At 43.3% G+C, this 15,290-nt stretch overlaps 1 protein-coding gene across 1 annotated transcript in view; it reads left to right on the top strand.

Moving 5' to 3' along the window:
• SLC35F6 (solute carrier family 35 member F6) overlaps positions 1-14,949 on the top strand; it is a 96,383-nt gene extending 81,434 nt beyond the window's left edge. The window contains exons 4-6 of the mRNA XM_085613145.1: positions 2,142-2,354; positions 7,841-7,951; positions 11,910-14,949. Of these exons, the coding sequence (XP_085469271.1) occupies positions 2,142-2,354; positions 7,841-7,951; positions 11,910-12,388 (803 nt within the window). The 3' untranslated portion in view covers positions 12,389-14,949. The remainder of the gene's footprint in view (positions 1-2,141; positions 2,355-7,840; positions 7,952-11,909) is intronic.
• Positions 14,950-15,290: the final 341 nt, after the last annotated feature.

The raw sequence follows: 15,290 nt of genomic DNA, 5'->3' as shown, positions 1-15,290 counted from the left end.
TGGGTGGATCACACGACAAAGGTGAGTATAGCATAAAAGCACCTTGAAGACACCCTCAGTGTGTATGAACGCTGTATGATAAATACCCTGAGATGTCTGACAGCCCGAAGTGTTTTCAGAAGTGAGGGTTGAAGCTTGACTCAACATGGATGTAAAAACTTTATGTGCAAGGACACTGGAAATGATGCACAGTGAGACATGGTCGATGGCTTGAGGACCAGATGGCAGGGTAGCACAGATGGGAGCCGTTTAAAGGTCAGATCAAAACATAGTCGACCGACAATAGTTGCTGAATGTGTAACAGGATCCCTTGGTAATGCACTTATACTGGCCTTGAGGGATGAACTTCAGTGGGGCCCCTGTTGCTATTCATCCTAACAGAGCCCTTTCTGAGCTGTGTTGTAAATTTACCTCTCCATATAGATTCCTCTGGCCAATGAAAAGTAAGAGATTGCCTATTACCAGGATTTCAGTGTTAGTGCTCTTCAGAAGGAGGTCCCTCTAATTCATCCAAAGGTGGCACCGTCACAAGCAATTGATTATCTTGCAGTATTGATTAGAACCATATGTATAGATGGGCAGTATCTGCCTGAGAGTTGCAATATCATATGGTGAATTTACCTCTACCTGGCACTGTAGATGTAGAAACAGTGTCAATAATAAGGAGCCTTGGGTGACCGCACATGTGGCGTTCAAGTTTTCACCAGGTGGCTTCTGTCTGTAGGACTCTACCTGTTACCTGCGCCCAGTTCTCATTTGCTCACGTAGAACGCCACGGTCCACTTGTTGCAAGTCAATGGAAGGTCAAAGTGGATCATGACTTCCAGTTGTCCATCATCAAGAAACATGAGCAGATCTCCAGTTACTATGGTTTCAGTGCCTCTGAGCGGTCAGATGTTTGATCAGTGGCCATGTAATATGTTGTTTGCCTCCTCATAATCCTGAAGGATGGCCTCGCCCTTCTTCATTGTCTTTTTGGAAAGGAGCAATTCAATCTGGGGCAATGGTCTGGCTGGTCCTTAGGGTCTGCAGTAGGTTCCCACAACAATAAGGCAATGACTGTTGAAGGTGATAATGGACTGGTATGGCTTGTTTCAGTGCCTTTGGAGACATGCTTTGTTAGAAAGATGTCATGATCATGTGTCGTCAGAAGCCAATGTGTGGATGTGGTCTTTATTTTTGGTAGCTGGACACAGTTAAATCGGCGGAATTACAGCAATGATAGTTCTAGCTGCCTTGAGGGGAGTAGAGCGAGCCCAGCAGAAAGCATGGTTATGGAAGGATTGCTGTAATTAGTCTCAGCCACTGTTGATTGCTCTGGGCTGCAATCCAGTACAACGTACTAAATGTTACTAATATAATGTTTCACAATATCTATAATATCATTCTGGCATTACTGATACTTTTAATCTTACATTAATGTTTGATTTCTTTTTTGGGTAAAGAGATGATGTTTTTGTTGATGATTGGGTTCAATCTAAAGGTTGAGGTCAATTGATTTTGCAATTCAATGTGCTGTGTGTTTATGGACTGAGATGACATATGTATTAGTCAGGTTGTTCAAGACTTCCAAAGCAAGTATGTTCTGCAGAATGTCAACCCAAACATTGAACACTAGCTAATATTTACGTTTGTTAATGAGAAACCTTTTTGTTGGTTAGGAATTAAGTGCTTACAGGTGATTTCTTTGACAATTAGCTCTATAGAAAACTTGAACTAGCTATCAACCAAGCACATCATAGTCAGCAATTTCCTGAAAGCAAGATTCATATTCATGGTGGTTTGTGAAAAAAGGATTTACACCATCTTGATCAGAAATTGAACTGTCCAATTCTGATCTTAATTGAGTAGATAAACATCAAAATTGCAACTCATTGAAACTGAAGTTGGTAGAATGTATGGATGAAACACTCCTGCAGACAGGGGTGCATGGTTTGAACTAGCACTATGTTTTTTATTCCTGTGCAAAATTATTCCAGGTGTGAATCCTTCAGACAGAGGTAGTGAATTACAGTTTGACATAATAAAATGAGGTACATCTCATCATGACATATATTATGAACATCTCTATATAGCATACCTCCGTTTATAGGATGATAGATGGTCACTCCATCACTAAGCCATTCCTCCTCTCTCCACAGCTCTGAACATGACCAGCGCTTCGAGTTTCCAGATGCTGCGGGGGGCTGTGGTCATCTTCACGGGGCTGCTCTCGGTGGCCTTCCTGGGCCGGAAGCTGCTGTGGAGTCAGTGGACTGGGATTCTCATCACCATCGCCGGCCTCGTGGTTGTGGGCTTGGCTGACCTGCTCAGCAACGAGGACAGGGAAGGGAGCCTGAGCAATGTCATCACAGGTGCAGACGTCATTCTCTTGACACGTGTCACAATATATTTTTTTCTTATGAATGGTGACTCATTGTCATGCGCAAATGAACATATGGGATTGGGATGTCCAACAAGGTTTCCACACGCCACAAGGACACACAAATGTTATTCTGCCCCCTGTACTTCTCTTTTTTGCTGCAAGGTCTTCTTTCTTTTCTTCTTTTTCTAGACCTTCTTGTCTAACTCAGCATTAGTGCGGACTGAAGGTGAAGTGGAGAAGAGGACCGGGCGCCACTGTTGTATAGGTTTCACAAAACTCTTGCTTTTAGTTGTGTCCTACAAGTGGTGCTCGCAGTTCCAGGAATGTCTTTGTAGCATCAACAGTTCAAACCACTGCAGTGCAGCATGGCTTTGTTGGTCTGTTGAATTCTCTTTCTGTTAACATGAAGTTTAAACAGCAATTAAAATGTGATCACCCACTCCTAACTTAAAATAGTAACAGGAGCTCCGTGTCCTTCGTTGAAAACCAAGTACTTTGGTTGACCAATAGGCTGGTGGAGCGCAGAATGGAGCCGCTCACTGTGCATTGTTCAGCACATAGTATTTATTGCTGGAAACATATGCTACACTACACTACGCTACAATGCTAATGTCATGGAATGTGCAGCATACATTGTACAATGCGTAGTGTAGAGCATTGAATGCACATTATGTACTATGCAGGACAGGTTATGCAGTATGAGAAAATGACTTTGTTCATTTCAGAGGGAAAGACCGCAACAGATTAATAAGGCACTATTGTGCTAGGTTAGAAATAGAAATATGAGGAACAGTGATTTTCGGGGATGTTTTTCACCGAGGGGTTCTGAGTGACGTCAAATAGACAATGAGTGCGATGCTCAAGTTGTCTATGATGTCACTCAGAACCTTGAGGTGAAAAACATCCCTGCAATTCCCATTTTACACACCTATCATTTTATTTTATTAATAGCCCCCAAAATCATCTACCCCTGCTTTCAACTGCTACACAGTGGCAGAGTAGCAATGCGGGAACCATTCATAACATGGAGTCTGTTATGTATCCCTGTCTCAAATGGAAAAATAATACCTACCATTCTTGATCAAACCCCACCACCTTCTCTGCCTTCCTTTTGCCTCCTGCAACTGTGCTTCCTGCTTCCTGCCAAAGCCGACAAGCAGCGCTGAGCTGGCAGGCCTCTCAGCTGCGCTGACAGGCTCTCCGAGAGCCCTGCCAGCCTGGCCTGGAAGGTCTTTATGACGTAGCAACAGTGGGTATTAACTGTTGCTATGTCACAGCCGTGGGTTGTAAGATTCAGAAACTGAAATAAACAAGGTTATTTATGAGAGCCATACACAGCAATACAGTTCACTGAGATACCTCTGCTCAGTCCTGATATATATAGGACACATGCAAAAAGAACAATTGATGGACAGAATGCAGAACAATGTCATACATTCAGCTCAGTACAGAGATCTGGGCCTAAATCCTTCGTTTTGCTCCCCATTCCATTCCAGTTTGAACTCAGCCATATGCAAATCAGTCTTGACCCTGCATCCAATGGTAAAAGTCCAGCTCGAACTGCCAGGCTAGGTCCTCCCTGGACTGGAAGCAAGCATCCTAGGACTGTTTTTGTGGTTTCACCCCTCATCAGCCAGGATAGCTTGACTCTAGTGGCATGGAGAGCTCTGGACCCACATCTGGGCATACCCGTCCCACTCCTTGTGCTTGCTTTGTTTGCCTTAAGTTGGCAGGGTATGCCCAGATGTGGGTGCCATGCTTACTTTGCCACTGGATTCAAGCTAGCCTAGCTGATGAGTGGTGTTACCCAAAAACTGGTCCCAGGATGCTTGTTTCCAGTTCAGGGAAGACCTTGTTTGGTAGTTCAGGCAGGGCTGTTCCTATGAGTCACATGGCCAAGACTGATTTGCATATGGCTGGGTCTGAACTGAGGTGACAAAGTGAGCTAAAGAATGATGATGGATGCAACCCAGATCTGTGACTGGGGGTGAATGTCTGAAAGGTTTCATCACTCCGTCCATCATCTCTTTGTGTTTGCCATATATAGGGCACAAGCAGCAGGCTTTCCACAGAGAAATATGGGATACATTCAAAAAAGTACCTCACAGCATTAAAGTCAAGAACATTACACAATAAAATTCTCAATCCACATTAGAAAGGTCATGAAAAATGTAATAAGCAAAATGATATAAAATAGTTAAAGAGACCACATCTTTGAATTTAAAAATGCTTTAAAGTAAAAAGCACAAAGAAACTTCAAAACATGAATCACTGTCCAGAAACCTGGTACACTATGATTTCAGTCTAACCTCAATGAAATAGGTGGTTGTTTAAGCCTGGCTGGTCTCGTGGTCAAGGGTTCTCCTGGTACGCAGAGGCTAAGGCGTCTCTAAGTGAGGACCTCAGACTTTGTTCTGGAATTCAGACTCTTCCAACATTGTCTACCTCTGCACGGTGTTCACCATCATCCACCCCACTCTTGCATCATGTCTTGTTTACCGGCAACCTATCCCAATGGCAGGCTCTTCTCTCTGGAGCTCATGGTACCTCTCAGTGGAAATGAGGAACCAGCCCCTTCTCCTGATCTAGGACCAATTTTCACCTCTACTGGAAGCTGCTAAGAATGTCGACATGGCTCCCTGGTGAAAACCTTCTGTTACCGAAGCCTGGACTCTTTGGCCACCTGTGCTTGTCAGCTCCACAGTGTGACTACTTCTTGCTGTTGTAAGCTTCTTTGTTAGTCTTGAGCTCCTCTCACCACAAATCCAACTGTAGACTGTAGACTGTAGTCAAAATGTCTTTATTGCCTTGTTGCTTCTGTGCAGTAGATGGTTGAAACTGAACTCACACCCTGATGATGTCCTGATGATGTCCTCAGGTGTGGATGCAGTGGCATATGCTGTGGGGACACGCAAGGGCCCTCTCACCCAACCCTTGGTAGAGACATGCAGATGTCTCCCCATGGCTCAACGGTCACATTGATTCTTTTTGTCTCGGCCACTGCATAGCCCCTTTACTTCAGATCAGCATCTTCCTGGCAGACTGATCAACATTCCCAGCTTACTGGTCCTGAATCTGGTGAGGGGAGGTGGCTGTATTTACCCCAACTCTGGAGCCCAATGATATTATTGGTCACGACTAGTGTAGGGACCACAGATTCAGTCAAAACAAACCTTGCCACATTGACTGAAAGTTTCTGCCCCATCTTCAATACAAAGTTGCAGACAGTGTGTGTTTTTATTCTAATAGTTGGCTCGAGACCAGATTCAGACAGTTTTTGCTTATTCCCCCAAGGCTGGTCTATCAATAGTCTTTGTGTTCAGATGTCACCAGAAAAGTGGTTTGCAGCAGGCAGGCTTCTTCAGCAGAATTCTACAACTAAAGCAGACAGGCAATTAACTACCTACTAACTTGTGGGGTTGATCCTTCCAGAGTAGAATTGGTCAGGAAAGGTCAGAAGACAACCCCCTAGCTTCAAAGGGGCCCTCTCTCTCCTTTCCTTAACACTCCTAAGTCTGACCCATTACAAAGGATCCCTGGGAGGCTCGACAACTCACATCTGCTGTCTGTGCGCTTCCTCCAACCCTCTATCTTGGGTACCAGTAGAAAGTAGCAAATGCAAAATGGATCCAGTGTGGCTGTAGCCACGTGTCACACATGCTCCGCAGGCATTCCCTACACGTAACAGAACGTGTATTTGTAAAGCCTACGTTCACCCAGAAATATTTCTTGGCGTTGAATAACAGATGTTCATTGTTATCCAACTCAATGGTACTCATTTTATCGACCTCAGAAGGATAAGTGCCGAGTGTACCTGCTCAGATTTGAACCTGTGACCATGAGGTCCAACACAGGCCCGTACAGTGGGCACTTTAGTCCACTAATGCACCAGACCCGGCTAATACAGGTACTGTACCCACATGAACTATGTTTTCTCCTCATGGATGGGCAACAGACTGCAGGTGCTCATCAGACCGGGTAAGAAAGCCTGCCCTCCTCTGGAATCATAGTGTTTCCACCACTGCCAGCTCTCCGCAGCCCGGCGACCATACAGTAGTCATGGCCACTGACGAGCACATGGTATGCCCGTCTGCCCACAGGGCCAGGCTCTGGGTCTCAATTCTTGTCACAAAGGGAACCTTCAGCGCACAGGCATGATGCTGAGGTAAGGGTAACAAAAATGCTAAAGCGCGCTACTGTGAATTCAAGGCAGGGGCACGCGCTCTCCAGAAAAACAGCATATTAGAAGTTCCTTTACGCTGAGGAAGGTAGATTTCATTCAAACCGAATACTTGTTTGTAGCTCAGTGTGTATTTGTGAGACAGGGAGGGGTAGTACGCGCATGACAGTTCTTAGCAGATTGCTGTGTCCTTACCAAGCACGCTTTGCATTCTGGGACTGTAAGCCTGATCTCCTGATGGTTTAAGGCAGCTTCGCTGCACGTGGTCTCATTCCTTCCTGGCATCAATAAAGATAACCTGGATCCATGTAAAGTTCCATCATAAGTCACAGTCATTCAGCGCTATATAGAACTGTTAAATGAATAAATAATTATATCGGATTGTACATTGCAGCATCTGTGCCCAAGTATATTTGGGGGACGTTTTTTGTACTTCGGTATATATCAGGCACAAATTGTTACGTTTTTAATTAACTGAAGGCCTGCCACCAAAAGATTTGCATATTCTCTATTATGGCATCGCAAGTGTTTCAGAATTATTAGATTTTTAAAGGAAATTTGGTTAGTGGTCTAGCAGGAGGAGTTCTGGTTCATTGCAACTGTTGTAAGGCCATTTCTAGAGCCCAACATTGTCAAAAGTGGGTAACCCCTGAAATGTATCTCATTGCACCGACCGCTTGCTTCGCTTGCGATAAAGTGTCACTCACAGTGCGCACATAAGGCAAGGAAATGTCACGCATAAGCAATCTGAGAACTTGGCAGATAGAGGTGCACCATGCGGCTAATGGCTGTGCCCAGATCCAGCTTTGTGTACACTAAGTCTGTGCAAGTGATTTTGTGGGCCTGGTGTCTGGGCCAGAAATTTCACTGAAAGTTTTTATTGAAAGAAAGCGATCCTTATTTACTGAGAAAATAACATTTTGTTTTTCAAAAAAACATTGACCTTCCCCTAATGTACATGAGTTGAAGGAATGTTATTGCAGAGCTCTCCCGTTTCCCGGTCCATATGTGAGTAGCTCATCCAGTCCAGGTTTTTTTTCATTACATGCTGGGATTTGTAGTCCTGTTTTTACTCTATTATAAAACCAGTACTGTTAGTCCTAGAATTTAAAGAAAATACCTGAAGTAGATGAGCAAGACATAAGTGGAATCTGGAACCTTGAGAGCTCTGGTTATTACTGTAATGCAAAACCTAACCGGCAGAACACAGCTTGCATCTTTTCTGCTCGCGTCAGCATCTGAGGATGTTGGGAAGGATGGGCTAGCTTCTTATCTTCATCTCCTTCCTTCCTCAGGTGACCTCCTCATCATCATGGCACAGATCATAGCAGCCATCCAGATGGTCCTGGAAGAAAAGTTCATGGCCAAGCATGATGTGCACCCTCTGCGAGCGGTAGGAACAGAAGGTAGGTACATGGTAGGCGTGAAGAAGGACCTTCCTGGTCCTCTAGAGTCAGTAGACTTGACCATGCACCCCATAGGATGAACTACCGAAACCCACAAAAATCTCTTAGGCAAGCAAAGGCCATGACACAAATATTCTGGGAAAAAGAAATAAAAAAACACAAACATGAAAAATGACTTTAGTAGTAATCTGGTAACATCATAGTGTAGAGTTAAACAAAACATCCCCTTACCCATATTGCCAGTATATTCAAACACTCGTCAGTGACGTATATTTTCACAGCAACTGTAAATACTAACACTTTTTAAAATAATATTCTGAGACTAAATGCAAGATGAAGACAATCATCAGTAATTTTGGTGCACTTATGACATTGCTGGTGTCTGCTTCATGTATTTGGAAGTCAGTATTAGTCTTTTTTTTTTTTAAACACATTTTCTTTGTCAAATAACACATATAATGCAGAGCTCTGTACCCCAGATACTTCTGCAGCATCAACAATCGACATTTTGATTTTGACTATTTTCATGTGCATACAGGAAAAAAGAAGAGCAATACAAATGAAAACATTAACAAAAAGACAGCAACCCCCCCACTCCCCTCCCCAAATCGCACTGTCGTCCACTGCAGAGCACTAAAACAGAACATAGGTTTAAATTACACTGTTATAATGTGTCATCCCCTGGGAAGCAACTTTTCTGCCCCACACTGAATAACAGAAGACAAAAGAGAAGGGAAAAGTTAAACCAGGTCATGGCGGGCCGGCAGAGCAGGCTCTAACTCCAGGCCACGGTAGTCTGCCCAGCGTTTCCAAATTTTAAAGTGCTTACGTGGGCACCCTCTGGCCACAAAGATAGGAGTCTCCAAGCCCATGCAGAAGTCCAGACCGTTCTTCCATGTAGAGACGAAGAGCGCCATCGTCGCCTTCCAGGCCCTGGCAATATCTCTTTTGGCTAGGAGTTTTAGTCATTCTGATGAAATACTGGGAGCCATGCAGGGGCATATTCCTATTATCATAAATCACCTCCAACCCTAATACAAACACTCACCCCAACACTAACACTACCACCCATCAATATCAGCCTACTTAACACTGACATTGGACTACACACAAAGACCCTAATTATGCCCTTGGCCATACCAGAAACCTACTCTTCCAAAACATCTTAGTCATCAACACAAAGTTATCCATCAACCCACAGAGTACTGTGTCAAACTCCATTGACCTCCATGGACTCAATCACAAGAATATGCAATGACATCAAACAAAAAAGCCAACTGATAGTTGAAAGTAGCAAAAAGAGACATCCTGAAATCAATAATCTAGCCCCTTCATTCTCACACGAGTCACTGTGAACTCCACTAAAAACATCAGGGCATTGTACTAGCTCCTCAATCACATCTGAACCACCAACAACCACTGATATTATGGCTCTGCCTTTACCCAAGCTCATCAAAATGTGCATCAAAATAGAAACAGACACTGTGAAACAGGCCATCTTCAGATCCTTCATCAAGAAAGCAACTCCTGATGCTACCTTCAGAAACCACTGCATGGGCATTGATTGCCATCTCCAGCTTGTCGAAGGTCTTTGAGAAACCATTGTTGTCCAGCTCCCAGCTCACCAATCAGGGCTTTTATCTGAGAAAAGCAACTGTCCAAGACAAAGCAAGGAACATGGACTTGTCAAAATCTGAAGTTATGCCCTGGAAATGACAGAGATCGGACAGATCCTAGATTTAAGGATTTAGCAGTTCAAAATTCTATTCTTCCAGTTTCTTCAACACATCTATAAAACTGTGAGGATGGACCTGCTGCCCATCTTAAAGTTGGCGCATTTGTAGGGCGCATAGACCTGTTGGGTATTGTCTGTAATCAGAAGACTCTGGATGGCTTTACAATATCTTTGAAAACACTGCTGAAATATTCTGTTCTTCATTACAATACATTCTTTGTTTGTTTGTGATACTTGTCATAGAGGGGTGCTAAGTTCTCCATGTACATATTTCTAATCTTATATTAACTCTACATAAAAGAAAAGAGACCCCACCAGAAGTCTGCAGTTAAATATTCTTCAGCTGTGCAGCTGTTTCTTTTACTAAAAATCATTCACAGTCATGGTGGTCTGCTCACCCCAGCAAGCCACCAACCCTGTGGTGGTTGCATTTCCTAATGGGTGACAAACAGCGACCTGCATCATTAATATTCATGTGGTAGGTCAATTTGCGACCCACTAGGAATCGCTAAATAAAACTCAATGTGTTCCATTCATTAGGAATAGCAATTTCCTAATTGTTATTCATAGAAAAGCACAATTAGGTTATTGTTATCCCTGAAATTTGTACGTATGACCTCAGAGTACAGTAAAACATGAATAAATATCAAAGCATTTAAAAAGAGGAGAACAGGAATATCTAAAAGAGGTTGTGACAGATGTATCTCCCAGTACTAAGGCGCAGTTTTGGGGGTTGGTTCTGTTTTTACAGCCAGTAGCAAGGCGTAGTTTTGGGGGTTGGTTCTGTTTTTACAGATTCATGTCAATGTACTCCTAGCAATGGATTATTACACCTGGGGTACTGCAATAGGCTTTCTACCACCCACACGCCCCACTCTCCTGATGACACGCCCCTAGCTAAGACGGTAGGGCCGCCAAAGAAATATTGTCAGCTGCAGTGGCATCGGGGCATCGTCTCCAACTTTACCATTGCAGTTCCAGTTCTTACATCCTTTTATGTAATGTAAGCAAGGGAATAGCCAGAAAAATAAAATACCCCACTTTGAGCTATACCCCGAATGGCATCGCGAGAGCGAGCACAGCAAGCCAGCAATAGAAGTGATGCGAAACCGCCATATTATAGTTCATTTATTTACTTCTACCTTTCTTCTTTCAGTGAAATTTCTTCCCCTTTTCCCTTCCTTCTCTACTTTTTATTTTCCCTGTATCCTCCTCTATTCAATAGTTCCTATAATTGGTCCTACCGCATTCATTTTCTTTGCTTCCATCTTTACTTCCCTTCCACTCTTTCTCGCACACTTTCTCTCCATTTTGCCCTCTCACTTCTGCTTTTCTTTCCAATTTTCATCTTTTCTGCATTCTTTTTAGACACTTTGTTTGCCTTCTTTGGAATCAGTAGATCCCCTCTCCTTCTTGTACCAATCTCTTTTGCGGTATTTGTGAGCTTCTGTGCAGAGGAGCTTCTGTGCAGAGTTTGCAATCAAAGTGAATAGCATTGCAATCATTTCATGTGAACAAACAGTCTGACCCACAGGAAATCCCCTGCTCCCACAGTAGCTGCTAAAGTGGGTGGTTCACTGCACTCCTGGATGTAGGCTTTTTGAAGTTCATACGTTTCTGCCTACCAAATTTCCGTGCATCACGTTTTTACACTTGGTTAGGTTTGACTACACCCACCAAGGTGGGACAACTTCTGAGCAAGGTGTCCCACCACTACTCTCTTTTTAATGCCTGTCCACACCAGTAAAGTCCTCGACAGTGTGCCCAGGGTGGTGTGGTACGGTTCAGATGTGTGGGTTAGATCCGAGTTGAAACAATCCAGAAACTATTACTAACCACTCAAGGTAGTTGTGACTCAGCTCCCAGAAGTATAGGGAGCTATTCTGCCCCAGACCATTTCACTATGTCCTTTACAAATTATGACTATCCGTCAAAATGTGATGAACCCCAAAGGTGTTCCTTGGAACAACAGACCCTGTATACAACATTGTGATTGACATGACTTTTAGAGCGCTGTGCATAAAGATCCGGTGCATTAGGCAGGACATTGCAGGTGGACCTCTTCTCTGAAGCTGAATGTAGCCTGCATTCAAGTAGTGCACCATGTGCATGTGTGAGTCTTTGCTTCTGTGATCTTTTACAATGGGCAGACCCAATATCTTGCTGCTGTCAGGATGAGCTCACCTCTTGACCTACAATATATTTTCTCTTTTTGTCTTGTAGGGTTCTTTGGGTTTGTCATCCTGACCCTGCTTCTCATTCCCATGTACTACATCCCAGCGCCCGGCTTCAGCAAGGGAGACCGCCCAGTCCTTGAGGATTCACTGGATGCCTTCTGCCAAATGGGCCACCAACCACTCATCATCCTGGCCTTGTTGGGCAACATCAGCAGCATCGCCTTCTTCAACTTTGCTGGCATTAGCGTCACCAAGGAGATCAGCGCCACCACGCGGATGGTGCTGGACAGCCTGCGCACAGTGGTCATCTGGGCTGTCAGCCTGGCCCTGCGGTGGGAGAAGTTCCATGGTCTGCAGATCTTGGGCTTCATCATTCTCTTGGTGGGAGCGGCTCTGTACAACGGACTGCACAAGCGGTTTATGTGCCGCCAAGGGTCGAGCGACAGCGCGGAAACAGAAAGGCTGCTCAATGGTACTCCGATAAATGAGGGAACCGATGAAGAAAAAGACATCTTGAGCCGATAGTTTGTTTGGATTTTAGTTGAACACTTTTTACTAAAATGTGCTTTTTTGCCATCACTGTACGAATACTGACTGTTTGCAGTTAGGGGAGAGGCCTAGATGATGGATTTTAATTCATCCCTAACTTTGCAAGTCTTCAAGTTTTGTTTAGACACATTTCAAATGATGTTGAAAAAAGACATTGAATACAAAATATATATACCTCTATAAATAATTCTAAAGGGAAGCCTAGATACACGGGTGATGAGACAGTAAACGTTCTCAAAAAAATATGTTAAAATCTTTTATGGAAGTCTTGAGGAATCTGAAGAACTGACACTGAACATGTATGTTATTTTTTCGCATTATAGTACCATAAATAGTCTTAACAGACTGCATCATATTCTACACCTGTTTAGTTTAAAAATGTTTGTAGAAAGCAAGCTAAGATAAGTCACTGTCACAAATTTCTTTTTGTGCATAATAATAAGGTTTCTGTACCACTCCCCCACATTCTCTTAGTCTTTCTGAGTCCTGGTATCAGGATCTCTGTGCCCTGCAACACTTTGCTTGACATTCCCTTTCCTTGTTTGTGGCCCTAAGAACATATAACTGCTTGCCACATTCAAAAAGGAGCCTGGACTGGGTGACAGAGTAACAGGCGGGTGATATCCTAAATCATACTGTCAGGTGTCCTTTGTTCAGCACAGTTTGTTACTCAGGCTAGCCGCCACTCAACTAAATTACCAGAGTAACTGGCGGGTGATATCCTAAAACATACTCTCAGGTGTCCCTTATTCAGCACAGTTTGTTACTCAGGCTAGCCGCCATTTAACAAATTAATACCCGAGTCAGCGTTAGCTGGGTAACGAGCCCTCTCTTAGAACTTCAGGCGGGGTCCACCTTGTTGGCCCCAGTAGTCCTCCTTCATTCTGTTGCTGTCGTAGGACCTTATTACGAGTTTGATTGAATAGGGTTGGGCATTTCCCACATGTGGTAAATACCGCGACTGCAGGGGGGAGGTATTTACCACATGTGGTAAATCCATTGTATTCCAAGTTTTTAAAAACAAGTGGGGTGTAACATACAGAAACTTATTTAAGACAAAAAATCAGCATTGTTTTTTTGCCTTTTGTCCAGGCCTTTTCCCGCAATAAATTTTGGCAGGTTTTGCTTGCCATCATTTATCAGGGGAAAACTGTGAGGGCGCGATAATTATAATACAACTCATAATTCCAATCTCTGTGCAAACAAAGATTTGCACAGGGATCAGAATTTAGCTCCTAGCTTCCAGTGGGGCAATCGGATTTCAATCTATCTGGCAATAGATGTTCTGATTGAAAATCTGTGTGAAATTTCCAAAATGTCTGCAATCTGAAGGAAATGTATAAAATTTCCTAACATGCAGGTAAATTGAGACTTCTGTATTTTTCGCAAAAGAGTCTGTGCCAATTGGACTGTTCCTAGAGAAGGGCTCATTGAAAAAGGGTGGGCAAATTGAGCGGTCAAAGGTAGAGGACAATCAAATTTTTTAAGCTTACTTTCTTCATTGGTTGGTTTTCTCAAGGAACAAGCATACTGTTGCACTGTCCAATATGTGAGTGATGGTGAATGATAGAAACAGAGTTGAGTTTACAACTAGACTAGTTTGTTTGTAATGTCAGTGAATGATAAAGAAAAGAGAATGGTTTGCAAGATGTTATTTTATCACGTTTTGTCTCGCAGAAGGGTGGAACGGAGACTAAGAACAATTTTGAGGTTTGAAATTTTTCCTGCTAAAGCGTTGCTTTTTCTTAGTGTTTGCTGGAGACTTCCTTTACAATCACTAATGAACATAAAGTAATTCTTGACTTCCTGCTCCTCAGTATGCACTCTTACCACCCTTGCCAATAAGTTCCTACCTTCACAATATTCTGGTTGTTGGCCACAATATTTTTGCATGTAAAGATTCAACACAATATTCTGGTACTAGATGGGTGTATCTGCTCTGTTGCCTATTCAATGGGAAGGCATGTGTTTGTCTCCACTCTTAGTGCCATTTGAGTTCCAGTATTGATGAGAGTATAAGGTCTAGACTTGGCTTCACGGGAGGGAGGGATCTATTTAGATTTAAGTTTTATCTGTAACAATTCAGGTAGAATAGCTTGACTACCGTAATTCACTGTCGGTTTAGCTTTAGTTATCCAGCAGAAGGAGGGTCTCTTAGACGGTTGTGACTTATCTCTTTTTGGACCTCCACTAAGTTGACCAATTCATTCTAAAAAGTTGCACTAATTGAGTCAAGTCCGTTCACCTTCCAGCTCTCTTCTGGAATATCTGATTGTGTGGTATGTTTAATTGGGACTGGGGGCCCAGAGATGTCAGGACTGAGCCACTTACATCTCTGAGCTACCCCTCTGTGAGCACGGGACTTTATCAATGGGATCCCTGCTCCCTCATACTAATGCCAGTTTGCTCAGCAGACAACATATATTTCTGTGTCCACCTTCTGGAGGCACTATTCAATTCAATAAGTTTATTTCTGTTCAAGGAACCTTAAAAGTGCATACAATCTGTCACTAATGAATAAAATACATAGTATGTTATGTTATGTTATGTTATGTTAAGGTGATTTTTAAAAGCACACGATTACCCGAAGGTGTCCTGGCGCTGGATTACTTCTCTTTAGACAAGGCCAGGGCGAGCGGGATTATTTATCAAAAAGCCAGGTCTTCAAGTCCTTTCTAAAACTTAACAGATTCTTGGCATTTCTCAAATGGAATGGGAGCTCATTCCAGGCCTTTGCGGCACAGAAAGTAAAGCTTCGACCACCCCAGTGGGCTTTTTTTCTTGGCGGAACAGCGATCAGTTTTGCTTCTGATGATCGAAGCGTGCGCATTGGTTTATACCATTGGAATTGGCTTTTAAGGTGGTCAGAAACCTCTCC

The sequence above is a fragment of the Triturus cristatus genome, chromosome 6, assembly GCF_964204655.1.
Source record: "Triturus cristatus chromosome 6, aTriCri1.1, whole genome shotgun sequence".
In the NCBI taxonomy this organism is placed as follows: Eukaryota; Metazoa; Chordata; class Amphibia; order Caudata; family Salamandridae; genus Triturus; species Triturus cristatus.
This window is presented reverse-complemented; position numbering and strand designations above follow the sequence as displayed.